We start from the raw sequence: 17,500 nt of genomic DNA, 5'->3' as shown, positions 1-17,500 counted from the left end.
TCTAGTGAATTCTTTATAACATTATGATATACGTAAAAATCAATAATAACACAATGATGTGTACGACATTTTTTTACATAAAGGTCTTCATCGTTCATTTACATCGCTTTTAATTGTTTTAAAAATGTGGTAATACTTCAATTTAGCTTTGTATGTGTCTAACCAATGAAATTGCAGCCTTTACCAGATCAAGACGGTTGTGATGAACCGGATCCGATGACCGGAAACAGAAAACAGATGCTCAAGACGTCGGAACGTGTTCATTGCTGTTCCGAGCAGCCTTTTGTCTGGGTGGTCGCGCGCTAGGCTAGGAAATAGTGCTTGGGAGCGGCCATAAATCATTGCCCATAAAACTACGCCACTCCTCGTCTGAAGAAGGAAGGGGTCATTCCTATGCCATCGTTTTTTAACAATCGAATCGTCGTAATATCCCAACCCCGTCCCTTAAACGCATTCCTTTTGCGCTTCACTAAACACAACCGGATTGGCTGCATACCTGATTGAGGTAGGCTCAGCCGCTGCCTGCAGGTGCAGCCGAATCTCGTCGTACCTCTCCCTGATGGCAGTCGAAACGCCAGTAATTATGTTCCTATCATATGCTTGAGATGGATATTAATGAAGAGCGACAATAGTTTTAATATACTACATATAAGGTATAGATCTCATTTTATGCTCGTTTGTTACAAACATGGCTCTAGATCGATGGCGTTCGTATAGAACAGATACCAGCATTCGTATGGAACAGAGCAGTACAATGCACCTGATGGGATCACAATGTATTAAAATTTTTGCGTGGCAACAATCGTCACGATTAATACGGTGCCGCGTTTCTCGTCGTGCTTGTCAATTGATTCGCAGCGGCTCTTCATCATGCATAATAAGAGAACTGAAGCATATCTGCGCCCCGACTGCTGCATGTCAAGCAAGAACAAGCAAGTATTCGGAAACGCTTGTAGTATTAGCATATGCATGATGGGCGAGAAGGAGTCGTGCCGTCAGTATGATTGAAATTAATAGCGTCCCGTTTGTACATAGTCCAGTCGTTTAAACATGTCTCTGGTGTCCAACCTGTAAGCTACAGTCAATTGGATGCTGTCTTGTAGTTTCATGAAGCTATCCGTTAAATAGGTACATTTACGTTTTCAAGGTAGCTTTGCCACTTGATTTGAACACTAAATGTAATGAGAATGGCTATTTGATAGCGTAGTACTTGTATCAAACCTAATTGGAATTCTTTTATCACACATTCACAGATTTGATATTTGCGTGTGATGAACAAATTATACTTTTCCTTGCCGGATTGTTTGTTTTCTATTCCTTCATCTTATCTTGGCATCAGTTGTGAGTGATAGGCATCAGTTGTTAGCGTTTCTTCCCTAGTTATTAGACGAGCGTATATCAATGAATTATGAGTTTAGTAATAATCAATTATCTTCCATGACTTTGAACCCCTAAGACGTTATAAAGGAGGATAGTAGATTAGGATTATTCGTTGTCGTGAACAATTAGGTGATTAAGGGGCACACGCTGAGCAATTTAAACACGAACATGCTCCAGAGAAATCTCTTTTCACTTGAAACGAAGATAAACCTCTTAGGTAAGGAAGAAGTTTTGTTTAGCTAGAATGAAATGGAAATTCCGTGGCGTCATGTCAGCACATCTCGTGTTAGCATTTAGAACGTTGTGGACAAACAACTTTCTCTTCCACTCCAACCATCTCAGCTGTCTGAATGCAGGAATAGAGAGCATCACTTGAATTAATTGCACTCAATGTATGTGTCGCAGCGTATACGTGACACGCCTTCGTCTATTCTAATTCTTCGCCCAAAGACTGTAGCAACGCTCATCTGGACACTGATGTAACTTGTGATGTGGCATAGTTTGAATGGTCGACATCTCGCGAAAGCCGGACCAGTACAAGAAGGCGATACTGTCAAAAAGTTGGTGCAGTATGTGTTGCACATCACAGTTTAACGTCTGTGTCACGTGCTGGCACCGACAGCAGCGGCGCTCTTAGACACGATGGTTGTCTCGCGCTGCAATTTGCATTTTACCAGTGTTCGAGGACGATGTGACGACATCAGCTCATCGTAAAGAATCGTAGAACACAAATAGTACATCGCCTCAGTCTTCATGTAGACACCACTGGCGTGTTTTGAAGTTATTTTGGTTTATTTTGAGCAGCGATCACTTCTTAGTTTTGTGCGATTTGCTAGCATGCGTTGGTTGTTGCGTACGTGCGAGGTGAAGAACTCAGCGGACTTCACACAGATGTTAATCGTTTGGACCGTTTTCTGAAGATGATGAGTCATCGCCTAAAAAGAAAGTTTATGTGCACCAACAAAGGCGCCATTATTCAACGCGCCACGTACATATTGCCGTCAGTCGAGTAAAAACTGCAGCTGACAATCAATCACACGCCGATCAACAATCGGAGATGCATCTGCTTCTGTGCTCAACTCACTGCTGTGCTGGAACTGTAAATAATGTTCTTTGTCCTCGAAAACATAAACATGGTTCATGTTTCAGGAACGTGCGCGCACATGCTGATCATAAAAATCTCAACACAAGAATTTGACTACCTCGAGTATCTCGTTGTGCATGCCACGAGTGCATGTGCATGGAAGCAACGTTACGTTGAATCTTTTTCAATCATTATTTTCATTATTGGTGCGTAGTCGTGTTGAACGTATGTTTTCGTATGTTAAACGTATTCACAAAATGCTAAACAATAAAAGAACATCATTGCTGGAGCATCTAAAAGAAAATGAATAATGATGGTCCAGCGAAACGGATATGGTCGCAATATGAATCAAGTTGGGTATGAGTTTCACATTACTTAAATAAATTAAAATGTCGCTGGGACTCTGCTCAAACACTGAATAGTGATAGAGAGTTGTAACGATTAATACAATCAATCTTTAAAAGATAGGTTCAATAAAATGAAAGAAGGAAAAGTCTACATTCAAATACATACACCGCTGTGGTTGAAGTACACAACCACAGCTTCGTGGTGCAAACATGGCAATAAACAAATAGCTGCGTGGTAAGAAAGTAAAGTTAGCTGATGATAGCTGTTGGCAATAAAAGTAGAAGAAAGGACAATAAATCTTGCCCTATTGTGTACGGAACTGACACCCTGACATCCAACCATCTCCAAGATTTTCACTGTCAAGCGCGTGTGGGGTACGCCTGTTGGGAACGTTTAACCGCTTTTGTTGCACAACGTCAGGAGACCATTTTCGCAAGATGGAACGTTGGCACCACAAAACTATGTGTGTGTGCAGTCATCAATCTGCTTGATGTGGCTTTCGTCTGCGGAATTGAAGGCTGATAGTTAAGCTACCACGTCGATATTTGCTTCTCAGCTCAGCCTTTGCTCGCCATGAAAACATATTGTCTGGAATATTCGGGTGATACGACCGGAAACGCTTGTAGTGCGAGTGTGGTTTATGGATAAGATGATAGCAAATCTTTTTATTATTTTCTTTTATGAATGAAATGGACGACAGATTCAATCTTAAAAAGGATGTTCCGAATTGACGTTTATTTATTTTCTCAACATTGATACTAAATGCAAGACACTAATTTAAACGTACCGAAATCGACCGCAAAATGATGTGGAAGATTATAATAATATGCAGATATTAGGTAGTAGCTATGTTTAATATTAGGTAGCTGACAGACTAGGTAAGGTTTATTATAGCTCAATGTGTTTTTGCAAAAGTATTAAATTTGCATTTCACTATAGACTGCAAAAACAGGTATAATTGTATATAATGAAACATTAGGTTCATTTGCTATACATTTGCCTAAATACTTTTAAGATAGGTATATCATGTTTTAATCTACCAAGAATGTCTAACGAAAGGCAGGATATAAATAATTCAATCGACTTACATGGCAGTCCTCTATTCAACACTGGTAGTCAATTGGATAGAATTTGCGCCGCCAATCAACCAGTAAAGGAGAAATGCCTTAATTTTAGTTCAATTTGTTGGGAGGATGTTTGGGAAGTAAAACTCACTGAACAGTATAAAAAAGTAGAGGATGCCAACCAAATTCACCATAGCTGGGAGGTTTTCAATTTGGGCCTATTGATGAAACTCACGAGCGCACGATGTTCTTGATTCCTTGCATTTGAGCGATATCGTCAATTGGAAGGAATGCCGCCATCAATTTTCCAGCCAAACACCATTCCCACACCAGCTGTTTGCAATGGAATGCCACGGAAGCATGGTGCAAGAAATGCAATGGGGCGTAAATCGTTAGCGTGACGAGCTCTGTCGAGAGAAGCCCAGCGAAGAGAAGAATACTCCACCATAGCGAAGTCGTCCTCTACCGCACATGGGCGTTCCTTATGATCGTTGCAACGGATGACAACCATGATCATTCTTGGGGTATTTAACGATGACGACAATGCAGCACAATCTTGTGTCTCCCATGCAATCTGCATTTTGTGTCATACCACGCAATGAACCCAAGTTGGGTGGAGTAGTATGATCGCGACATTTATTTTAATGGAGAAAGGTTTCTGCAAGAAGATCGCACAACGCGCTAAAACAGCAAACGTGTTAACAGATGGTTTGCAAACAACGGCTTGGAGGAGGGCGACTGTTGAATTAGTCGTCATGTGGGGTCATTCTCATCGTAAACCCTCCTAATTTTTTCTCACAATACAATGCAAAACTATTCTGTTGTGTGTTACTACATGCAGGCCATAAATTCATTCCAGATGTATCAACATCATTACATCAATATAAAAGAAAGGCAACCATTCGTTGTCCTATATCATGTGTTATAATATAGCAATGCATTATTTTTATAATATATGTACAAACTTCTCTTTCTAAACACACATACGTAACACTCTTGCCCTGTGTTGCTTGTTAAAATATATTTGCTTCAATTTGGCATGTACTTCAATTTACTTAACGATCTTCTGATCGACCAAACTAAGGCGAGCTTCTTTAATGTCCTTGACAAATCAAATAATCATAAGCGATAGGTTTCTGTTAATTATAGTCTATCAATTTACGGTTTATGAACCATAATACGAATGTAATGTTGGTATTATAAATGGGATTTATATAGAGCTGGCCACTCATCTTCCTTCGCGGAGAGAGATGAATCGCCGGACAGACACAAGGGAGTACAAGAACAAATCAATTAAAGCGTCCTCGACATCAACCTACATTGTACGCGTGAAAAAATATTGCAACATCATGCATCAATACACTATTGAAGAACTCCATCGGGCACGGTCTCGCTCGTTTTTACATATTAATAGTCATAAATGAAAGCACACTGGCGTCGGCGCTACATTTACTTGTAATGATCCAGTGGAAATGATGCAGTCTACGCAGTGTATGTGTCAGCCGCCACAGCAAAATGGTGATCATTTCAATCCTGAGAAGGATTTATTCTCTTTATGGAATCAACGATGCTGCAACCTTATCTTCCTATCTTCTTTTTTTTTACAATAAAAGATATGTCAATTAGATCGATTTCAACTTCCATTGCCGTATCTTTCTTAAGTATCTGAGCTTAAGCATAACTATCTGGGATTCTTTTAGCATTATTAGCATCTTGCATTCCTTACCTATAAGATTCTATGTAATGTCATACGCCAACAAAACCAAATGATATCAAACCCTCCTCAAAATTACGATTATAACTCAGAGGAGTATGAGCGCAATGGAAAAACAAAAGCAATTAGACTCATGTGTGAGCGATGTTAGATGCAAATGATGAAGATACGCACATACGGCTCGCCCGTTCTCATACATGTTTAAAAAAAAAATACGCACAAACCAGCGCTAAACACTGTGCTGCTCCAATATGTAGATTTACTTTTTGGCACCCATTGGAATACAACAAAGGTGCCGCATTATACGTCAGACAAATGGTTGTCAGCGATATGATAAATGCTATATAAATAAAGCGCATCTCAACGAGTTCTCTTAGCTTTGCCATGCTTCCTGTCGTACTATTATCGCGAATAACATTGGTAATGTCGCATTCGGAGCGATCGGTCAATCCAGTCCAGCTGCTCGAGAGTTGCTCCAGAGTCTATGATTCAATCTGCTCTGTTGCTACAACTCTGTGGCGGCGCCAAGCTTTACTCAAATAAAAAACTGTAAGGCTCAGAATCGCTATCAGTGATAACGAAGAAATGAGCCAATCAACTCAACTGACATTTGCTCTGAGACACGTAGTCTGATCAGCAAGTTTGCTAAAGACATGTTTGGTAAATAACTGATCTGATTTGTTTTTAAAATGAGAGTCAATTCTCTTGCTAGTGAATGATTAATGATTGTGATAAGCTATCACGGAAGCTTTATGAAATATCGATTTATGTAAGAACAAGCACAGGCTTCGCAATGGACAAATATTCATGTGATTCAAATTATACTGAGCATGAATGGTTCTTCATATCTGGTCCATCCCGTCAATTAATCGCCGAGAGCAATATTCCCATCGATGACGCGGTCAGTTTGGCATTGGACAGAACGACTGCCGGCGCTATGATTATCGGACACAGGCTACACTAATGAGTCTATTGGCATTTGTGTCGCTTTTTTACTGCGCATATTTGAAGATAAGAAATGTACGACTCATACACAATAAACAAAATAGTGTGTTTGTTGTTTGAATGCAGGTTCTTAAGTCTATTATTTAAATGAGGAAGAGGTACGATACGCTTTTTAACCTCTTAGGCAACTACAGCCCACCAGTTAGCTTCTGCATAAGATGAAAATAGTATAGCTTCAAAGGTATAATTAAAATCATGGGCATGATATTGTCTGTTTCAAGCACTTTTAACAAACAGGAAGACAGAAGAAGTAACCATTGGCCAAATTTTTGTTAACAGTTTCTGGAGTTTAATTGAATGATAATTATATATTGGCCAATTAATATTGATGTTCTTTTTTTACCGTTTAATTGCAGATTACACGGCATGAATCAACTGGACAGCAAAGTGTAAAAAAAACCATTGGAATTCCCTGTAAGACTGTCTCCTTCTCAGGATTTTCAAACAAACAGCTGGACACTGCTGCTGCTACATGTTGATACCCGCGACAAACAGCAAAGATAAAACAATCGAAAACCAACATATCATATAACACAGTACATCGTGGGAGCAAACCAAATAGAACCATCCTACTCTACGATAGAACAAACCGACCACGGCACCTCATTTAATGGCAGCACAGTCAAACTAGAAGGTGCTCGGCGGATGATACACCCAACTTTGAGGAGAACGGTGATAGCATTCGTGAACCATCTTTTGTGAAATCAAAGCCATCATCAATCATTATTAGATGGATTAACGAATGTTTCTGTCGAACCGAGTGATAGATTAGTCTTAACATTATCTGTGGTTTCATCTGAATCACGGGAGTCTTTTCCGATTGTGGTGCAACTGGAGTCTATACTTCCTTGTCGGCGTAGCATTAAGGCATACAACGAATTCGGTTGGGAGCTATAAAGCAACTAAAAAACTACATATACTACCACACCTTGTTGCTCCCATGCTCAACGCCGCCTATTAGTTTCATCGAGTTGAAAGCACAAAACGATCGAAACTACAATGAATTTACGGTATCAGGAAACGTTTTGTATCACGCTACTTTTATTCTCCAGTATTATCGCAGAAGATTTCGATTTCGTTCGAGAGGTGAAGGACGATGTAAAGGTAAGCTCATAAATCGTTCATGTTGCAATCATTTTGTAAGCAGCGCAAATAGCAGTACTAAATACTTGCATGGTTTCCTGTTTATTTATTATCAATGGCAACTTTTTTTTTTCATTTCACGTCATTGGAGCAGCCGCTGGCAGCGGAACCGTTAGGCGTAGATAGTCGAACAAAACTAATTCACCAAAAGGTAGGTCCTGTCTACTAACCTTACAAGCGATTATATATTAATCAATGCCCGAGTTGCGTATTGTATCAGAGATCATGCGTAGCAACCATTTTGCCGTCATCGTTGTCGTCACGTTGGCAGGTCTCCTGCAAAACGGATGACGCGAAAGATTGATCGATGCTACGGCTGGGATTTAATTTGGTTGATACAGTGCGCCCCTGGGGTGTTACCGCGGGACGTTCTTGCATAATATGATTTGCTCATCAATTAAAGCGATGTTTTTTACTTAATTTCTACTCCATACGATAGGCCCTCGATCAATGTTTGCCATCAGAGAACAGGATCACGCTCTCACTGGTTCTACGGTCCAAAAACTGGAACCAAATTGAGCATAGTGTGAAGCAACGCACAATCAGTACACTTTCGAAGTATTTCCTAGTACCAGAGGTAAGTTCGCTAATCTGTATTCTTTTTTCTTTTCCTATACAGACGTCCTACTAAGCTGTAAATGAATCCATATGATTGTTTACAGACTAAATCATATTCTGGCAATATATACTAGCATATAAATATTATATAAATAAAACGCTGGCACGACCGTCGGAACTTATTACATGCTAAAGCTTTTTTTTCTAATAACAAAACAGGTTACAAGGTACACTGTTTCCAAAGCCAGATTACAATTATTCTGTTGTCGCTTGTTATCAGCGCAAATAGAATGCAATTTGCGCGGTGGATGATTGCCCATTTCTTTGCTCACCATTCACGCATTTCTTCCATTTAATTACATCCAATAATGTGTGATCAGCATTGTCTGATGACCCATCCTACCGCATTGAACCGTTCATAAAATCTGATGCATAAACGAGAGCTAAGGAACTTTCATTGTTTCTCGATCTGGTAGAAAGGGGGGGGGGGGGGGGGGGGTCTTGCTTGGAAATGGGTTTTCTTTTTCCAATTGGACGATTCAATATTAAAATCATCGTGCTGAATCAGCTTAGTCAGTTCAATCGTTCGATTGCCTGGTTGATGCAATTTCTATTCTTTGCTGAAAATTTTGCCGTGTAAAGGATTTTCGTTTGTCTGATAAAGATGTAGAACATCGCTCAAATAGTGGCTAGTATACGACTCTTTTATCTTGTACTAGGTATATCTTTTCCTCGTTTTTTGTTATTTCTATTAAAAGAATAGAAATGGCTTAAATAAACTAAAAGAGGAATAATCTATGTTATTTTGTTTTTCACAATTATTTCCATATATTTTTCTGATTGAAGAATCTTTCAAAAATGTAATGTGTGAGTGTGATTTTTCTAAAACTAACGTTTCAATGTCGATGTCCATCATATTATGACAACGCCTGGAGCGATTCTTTTGAAATCTAGAACATTTAATCGACTTTTTTCCGAAACCTTATTTACGATATTTTTTCTTTTCCATTTAAATACAGGAATCATTTAATGTTCTCAATATAAAAAGTAATGACCTGCGCCATATGTTGGAGAAGGCAATAAAGCATGGCAAAAAACCTGATTTAACTAAGAAGACGTTGGGAATTGTTCAATTCAAAGTAAGGTTCATCTATGCGTTTCATATAAAACAACAGATTAATCGTTAAGGGGTTTTCCAACAGGTCGGTTGTGGTGATACAGTCTTCAAGAGCGTTAAGGACACTATCCGTAAACTCAATACTTACCTGGCGGATATCAACGATCTAACGGAGGTGGAATTTACATCTTGGATTCTCTTGAAACACGCAGCACCATCAGGGCCTCAAAGATCTAAACGGGAAACGACTGACGATGATTACGATTATGATTACGATGATGAAGATGAGGACGATGACGAAGGGTAATATTTCTTCTCTATTACGATCTATCAAACATGGAGCTTATTTAAGAGTTATTTGAAATACTGAGTGGAGCTTTCTCTAATTTAACATACGTTATTTACAATTTTGTTGCCTAATTTTCCTTTTTTAGTGAAACAACTGAAGTTCCCCATGCTCACCGGCATCATCACGGTTCCAGCGAGGTAAGTTTAAATTCGATTGATGTGTTAGTATTCTTGTGACTAATGAGTAAAGTGCACTAATGACAACCCCTTTTCCAATAATTGCTCAAAACAATAACCATAAGTATTTGCCTCCAGAAAATCAAATCTTGCATTACCCCCTTGTCTGATCTAACACCAACGACTACTTTGGACCTACTCTAATGGATTTGTTTGTTTAGTATTAGCCTTGTCCGTATCTACGACCATAAAACTTCTCGGATGTATATAGAAGCAAAACATTTAGTGGTAAACAGACATAATTCACCCATTATCTTAAGACTGTATAAACACATTCATCCATAGTAACAACTAACTCATAGTAACAACGAACGGTCTTGGTTTTATTTCTGCATTGTTTTCACCAAAAATGTTGATCTTGTCATTCCCTAAGAATGGCAAATTGCTTAGAAATATTACTACATCTGGTCAAAACAAACGACATTTTTCAGCAAGGCTTTGTTGTAAGTGAGTTTTGGCATTGAAACAATGCAAAACTACCCTTTTGCAGAAATGAATGTTATAGATTATAACTTTGTGTATTGTGGATTTTTATTGCGACTGAAACTATTTTACAAAATAGGAACGAATCATTTAACAAATACATTGTTCAGCCCCGGACGACATTCCCACATTCTATACACAAGGGCATACACTAGTCCACGTTGTTTCTAGCCAGATCCTTGGAGATATTTTCAAGATAGCACTTATCTATTTATTTTATGCATTGAATTTAATTTTTCATGACATATCTGTATCGTTCACCCTTTAAATTAGAGTAAATCGTTTTTTTCTATTTCACCCAATTGATTGATCTCGAATTAGTTTCACGATTGAATTTAGCTATAATAGATTTAGTGATTTTTATGTTCACTTCTATTCGTCATTTTATTAGTATTATAGCATTTCGATATTCATACAAATACAGTGTTCAGGAAGGCGTTAAATATGTTACCTGCTGAAATCTAAACTCTACAAATCTTACCAATTGGTTTTGATACAGCTAAGATATATGAAAATGATGTGTAGAAGTGAAAGCGTTCCATTATTTACAAGTTACTCAACAACTCGTTATTGTTTTGCGTTTAATGTTATAGTTGTGTGTGTTTTCAATACAATTTCTTTTCAATTTTCTGCTAACTTTACAACAGGATAATACCAACCAAACAATTCCCAATTTTTCCCTATTTTCCGTACATCCCAATGGATTGGAGCAGCTTCCTCTACTTTCTACATCCTACATCCTACGCCATATTTCAGCCTTATTTTATATCGTCCTTTTTGGCTAGGGATACGAAAAAACTTTTTGCGCAGGTATTCGACAAACTTTGTTGTCTGCGACATTTTAGGGCATTATCACAGGCTTGGACAATTTAATAACTGAGTCATAACGCCTTTTATTATGTTAAAATATGGACCATTTTGTTGTCGACCGAGTGTAAAGGGCAGAGTTGGCGACAGACCAGCTCTTGCTAGTGCAACTTCTACTCTTTTGCTTTACTAACTGTTCAAGCAATTCTTAAAGTCACACTGACCTACAGTTGGATACTCTATCAACGCGCTATAGCAGCAAAGTATCATCGAGTACGGTCAGTTTGCAGTGAAAATGTTACACATTAAAAGGAAAGGCGAGACATTGAAAATAGAATAAGAATGTCAAATCCAGAATATTTTGCTCCGTTTTGCACCGTTGTGCCTGCGAAACGTATTTCTAGGCAATATAGGTACGATAAATGCAAATATTGTATAGAAAGAATTGAGACATATTTAATTTCCGAGAAAACTAGAGAATATTAAAAATTCGTTAATCCTTACTTCTATTTTTTTAGTTTTTAATTTATAGTAGCACATCTAGACTGAACACTGAGCAAGTGAAAAAAAATTATTAGTTTATTTAATTTTGTTAGGCTTTTGTAATTTAGAAAAGGCATAAACATTCTTTTACATGAGCGAAAGAAGTAAGCTAACTTCCTTCAAAACTAGTCATGTTAGTCAATTAGTGGCTATCCCATTGTTAATATTACAAATTTCAGTTCCATGTTTCATTCGTTAAAACTATTTGCTCTCGACTTACAGATCTAAATATGTTTTAATTATCATTCCCAATTCAGATACTCCTTTCCTTTATCACACAGCACAGCAGTGTTTTGCACAAGCGTCTGTGGAGTAGTGGATTTCCATTTCCTCGTGACAATACTCATACTAAATGAAAGGCCGACAAAATATAGATTATAGGTTCAAGCTGTTGCAATCAAATGCATTTCGATTCTATCTTCAATATGGGATGGAGCGACGGATATGTGATGAATGTCTTGTGAGAATGAGTGTCTATCAATGAAGATACGATACAGAATGTATGTGCATTCTCGTGTCTCATCATCGACTGAATAGGTCATTTTGTCCCACGGTTTTACATTCTTCGTAAATACCAGTTACATGGTACTATCGTTGTGGCCTATGTTCCACACATTATCTTCCTGTTCACCATTTTATTCTCTCTTTTCTCTTCTCCTCTCTCTCTCTCTCTCTCTCTCTCTCTCTCTCTCTCTCTCTCTCTCTTCATTTTCCATATTGTACGTTTCCCTTACATGTCGCTTCCACCATGCATTACAAACATGCCTCGCCAAAACTCTGCCCCGATCTATCGCTGAAAATGTTTAAAAAATCTTCAAATCTCATGCACGTGTGCATTTGGTGTGTCACCTACGTGTTGCTGTTGCTTTGGGAATGAATTCTAATTTCCAAAAAATATTCGATCATCGCGGATAACTTTTAAAAAAATCCACTTGAATGGTTACGCTATAAAAGCAGCCTGAGCCACAGCTTGGCAGCAAAAGTGTGCACAGTGCTCCTGCTCACTCTCTCGCTACTAACAAGCATACTAAAGTCAATGGGCACTCGGAACAGCATCGGCTGGCAGGTGGTGGACTTATTGGTAGTGTGGTGGATAAACGGAAACCCTCGACAACTCCGGAAGCGCCTTTACCATCACCCAAACATAAACACAACCACGGCCTATACGTTCAGGTGAAGGAGCGCTTGGCTAAGCAGCAGCATATTCATGGGACGACAACAACGGAAACTGGGAGTGCTGACCAACCGGCGGAACGTTTTACACCGTTGCCCGATATCCGCGAGAGCGTGTCTCAATTGGAATCAACCATCAGCAAGACGATCCGTAACAATGAGCAGCTCAAGAAAGAGGAAGAAGTGTTACTGGCCAAGAAAGCCAAACACAAGCTGATTGACATCGAACGTATAGTTGAAACGGAGCTACTTTTACCAGAATTGGAACGTTTGCAAGATGATGTGTTTCAGGATGATTACGTCATTGAGGATAATGTAGCGAAGGTACCGAATGTTTACGACGTAACTTCAATCGTCGAAAACGCTGTATTACCGGCAACGGATAAGCCATTAGTGTTATTATCCTCATCGACCAAATCCAAGCCCCCTGTCAAGCCAGTAGGAAAGGCTGGAAGCAATCCAACCTTCACTTCCACGAGAACGCCATTGCTCATTACCAATACTGCTCCAACTAGCACACAACCAGTTATTACAACTCATGAAAAGGATGATTCGGTACCCAGGCTTGTGACCATAGATACGATTATTAGCTCAAGTCCAACAAAACCATCATCTGGCATAATCATAAATAATTCGGAGAGCATTGCGATTCAATCAACGATCGTCCCCTCCACGATCGTAGCAACGAGCTCCACAAGGACTACAACACTACTTCAGACCACCACATCCGAACCGGTAACCAGCACAACAATCACAAATCGAGCAAAGCCAAATCGCATTACACCGGTGGTGACAACCACCATTTTGATTCCGTCTGTCGACACTGCAGCACAGACCACAGCAGCATCCTTGCCGGAAGGCTTTCGCTCGACAAACTCTTCGATATCGATCAGCGGAAGGATAGGTCAGATGACCGAAGCCACAACAGCCATCGCTACTAGCACTACCATGAAAACTCCGACCTCAAACACATCCAACACCGCCGCTGGCGCCACTTCCGAGGATCCTAAACCACCTACCGCTTCCGCTACTAACACTCGCTCTACTAACACTGTCGCTTCCGTTTCGTTGGTGAAGGTAAGCAAACACTGTCCAACCGAGGAAATGCCTCCCTCCTTCTTCTGTCCCCTCTTTCTTTTCCTTTCTCCTGTTGCATAAATCAACCATCGTTTCGGGAGGGGGACAAATAAGGAAAAGTTTTTCTCCAGATCAACGACTGACCGGTGGTTGGTTAAAAATTTTACTTACCCTTGTGACTTTAATTTTTTGTTTAATTTTCAACAACTGACGAGAAGACATAATCTACACGCATAACATCTTCGGCGGATGACGAAGCATTGCCAAAGAAAAAGTTTTCACTTTAAAGGACTTTTCCTTTTTTAGTGGAATGGAATGGAATTATCCTACGTCACGTGTTAAAACGTGTTGCGATCAGTTTGATCGAAAAAATCATGCAAGTGAAGAACTCCTGGATACATTCAGTTGACGGCTCATATTGAATGAGCAAACTAATGTCATCAAATATGTAAAAGACTTTTGAAACACCCACCGCTAGGAAACAGTCACGTTTGAACTATCCCGCCGGAGGTAATAGAAAGTTTATCCGTACCTAAACGGCAGTGTAGCTCCAATAGCCTTTAACTTTTTCAACGACTTTTTGCGTGAAAGATATGCATATTTCATGACGGTTTGTTTTTATTTACTGCAGCTATAAACTATTTGCATTTGGAGGTTCTGTTTTACTTATATTTTTGGGGTGCATAGATGAATATATCTGCAAGAATACTCTAGTTGTGATCCTTACAATCAAAAAGCAACATGTATCAATCGTAAGACGCATCGCATGGCAATGGCTTTCATGCAATAAAGCAATCGGCAAATATTATGAACTCTAGAGTGAGCCAAAAAACTGAGCGTTATCCCAAAGGGAACCTATAAATTCCTCCAGACCAGACGCAATAATAGAAGAATGACCCGTCCAGACGTCGCATAAATCATCATTGGTGTTTAAGACAACTCTAGGTTCAACATGTGACAAGGCTGAATCGATGAAAAATAGAATCCTTTTTTTGCACCGCTTTCCAGAATTTTCCTTGCTGTGTGTGTGTATGTTTGCGCGTGTGTGTATGAGCATATATGTTTGTGTATCATTTTGTTGTGATAAGGATTTCACCTCACTGTGTTGTAGCCAGAGTGATTATCTGTATCTGCCGCTTGAATAGTTTATAGTGAAATAGATACCATCAATATTCTAAACTATCCAAAATTGCTCATTCAAATTTGGCTCTGATATCAAATTATCAACTATATTTTGTATTTGGCTATGATTTGGGCGTGTTTCTTCAGAATAACAACTTCTAGTGACAATTTCAATGAACTGTTTGCACTAATTTACAATAAAATGAATAACAAAATATATTTTCCACCATTGCTGCCAAAAATCTGGAAAACTTTGTGATTCATAATTAATTTGTACCGTTCAATCATATCATAGGGCACACTGAGGGTAATGTTAGTAGACGACCTATGATTTATTACGTACAATCATCTCTAAAGATCCATTCATGTATTCTTTATCTATTCATCTATTCATGTATATTTTGGGTGGAGTTTGTGAATTTTTTAGATCGATCGATGAAATCGATTTAAAAATGATTTTGCAAACTTGAAGATGCAAAAGCAATACGTAGCATGGTTACTGAATTCTCATTTGAATGCATAATGATAAATTATAATGCATAAATGATAAATCAATTGTCGAATCTATCATCGCACGGACATGAAAAGGACGAATAATAAATATGTTGAACCATTCATTCTCTTACAATTCAATAGCAAACTTCAATAGAACACGATGCTGCCAACCGCTCGTCCCATAGTTATTTTAATTGATATATTGCGGACGGAGCCGTATTTATTTCGTCCAATAATGTTATTGTTATTGTTAAGGACCAAGGCAAATCATAATGGCCGCGAGATAAATGTTTGCTTTTTGCAACGCGCGCTTTATTATAGAAAATGAAATAGTTATAATAGTATTTTGTAAAACTCAAGGAAATTCAATCAATTTGCCAACAAATTCCCACAAATGTAGACAGATGGTGTAATCGAATAGTTTGATATTAAAAGTTATAGATGAGCTTATGGACTACGATGGACTAATGCAATGCAAAGCACCGTACAGTAATCCGATTATGCTACCCTGCATTATTATCTCCGATTATTATCTTTATGATCGCCTCTCTGCCATTTGAACTTTTGAGTATTTGTGTGTATGTGTGTATGTATGTTTGACTATTATCAAAAGTTTTGTTTCTATCGAATACCCACTCATTTATCTGATTTTCGGTGTCTTGTGTTCATTTACTGCTGTTTATTCCTCACACACTTACGTTTACCTCTTGATGCTCCTTTCGCGTTGAGTTTTCGCCTTGCCAGTCCTGCTGCTGCTGTTTTGTATGCATTCCGAGCGCTTGCGTGTTTGCATTTAATCTTATTGTTGTGTTCTGTAGCTTAACATCATGTTGTTCGCACGTGCTGCTCTCCATCTTGCACACCTTGTGAAGTATAAAACTACGGAACACTACGGTAACCAGCATTTCACTTGTCTTTAGCTGGCCTTCGTCCATAAGATCCATGTGGCGAGCAGTACAGAACCTTCAGTCATCCTTGGCAAACCCTTGAAAGCCTCTGGCACATGCTAACTTTATCCTTGAAGCCTCGTAGCTTGCCACTAATGAATGTAATGGGCAATCCTAGCATTGTTTACATACTTCAACTCACAGCGAAGAAAGACCGCGTGCGTATGTGGTTCTGCGTATACTAAATTTGTGCGTTCATGTAGAAACGTGTTCTCGCCATGCAATCCAATGGGTGTGAATACTTCATCAGGATTTAATGTGACGCCTTTGTCACATTACACTTGGTTTATCATGGGACACGAGTGAATGTGGGTACTTCTTGTCGCTCGTGTTATGCGGAGATGAGGTTACAAGGGAGAGAGAGAGAAAAAGAGGCTCATTCGTTGTATTTACGTTGCTTTTCTACGCCACGACACTTTTAACCGCTGCTAATGATGTTCCCACCTGTTTCCGCAAACAGGTCCACTCCAGCACAAAACCGCAACTCTATGGTTCACTTTTCTGGGGAATGGGAGACGAAGACGGGAGAAGATTATAGTGCGAGGGACTTTTAACGTATAATAAATTTAACGTGAATTTAGTACTACAGCCTTGAAAACGTGGCTATTTATAATATCGTATTTGCTTCCAGTACTTGCTGAAAATGGTTTGTTTTTGCTTCTTCCATATCAACCTTCTATTGCTTTTGCCATTCGCTCGAACACACATCCACAGAACTCTTCTGCTGCACTACTGCTGCTGCTGCTGCTGCTGTTGTTGATATCGAATCCTTTTTTCCCACTCCTATTCCTCCCTGCCTTTGCCACAAACCGTCTTGGTTGGAATAATCGTTTCTCCCAGGCACGTTTACCTGACATCATGTCCCTTGTGTTAGTCATGTAGTATTTATTGTAATGCACTGCTCGAATCCTGATT

The 17,500-nt window shown here is 39.1% G+C and overlaps 1 protein-coding gene across 9 annotated transcripts in view; it reads left to right on the top strand.

The window, feature by feature from the left end:
* The window catches only part of LOC125957035 (uncharacterized), a 66,099-nt gene that overhangs the window by 40,304 nt on the left and 8,295 nt on the right, over positions 1–17,500 (top strand). For all 9 annotated transcript variants that reach the window (XM_049689399.1, XM_049689398.1, XM_049689395.1 and 6 more), the window contains 6 exons: positions 6,952–7,699; positions 7,833–7,889; positions 8,178–8,315; positions 9,316–9,435; positions 9,499–9,716; positions 9,848–9,899. In XM_049689399.1, coding sequence (XP_049545356.1) covers positions 7,595–7,699; positions 7,833–7,889; positions 8,178–8,315; positions 9,316–9,435; positions 9,499–9,716; positions 9,848–9,899 — 690 coding nt within the window. In that variant the 5' untranslated portion in view covers positions 6,952–7,594. The remainder of the gene's footprint in view (positions 1–6,951; positions 7,700–7,832; positions 7,890–8,177; positions 8,316–9,315; positions 9,436–9,498; positions 9,717–9,847; positions 9,900–17,500) is intronic.

The sequence above is a fragment of the Anopheles darlingi genome, chromosome 3, assembly GCF_943734745.1.
Source record: "Anopheles darlingi chromosome 3, idAnoDarlMG_H_01, whole genome shotgun sequence".
NCBI lineage: Eukaryota > Metazoa > Arthropoda > Insecta > Diptera > Culicidae > Anopheles > Anopheles darlingi.
The sequence above is the reverse complement of the archived record's forward strand: the minus strand, read 5'-3'. Positions and strand labels throughout refer to the sequence as shown.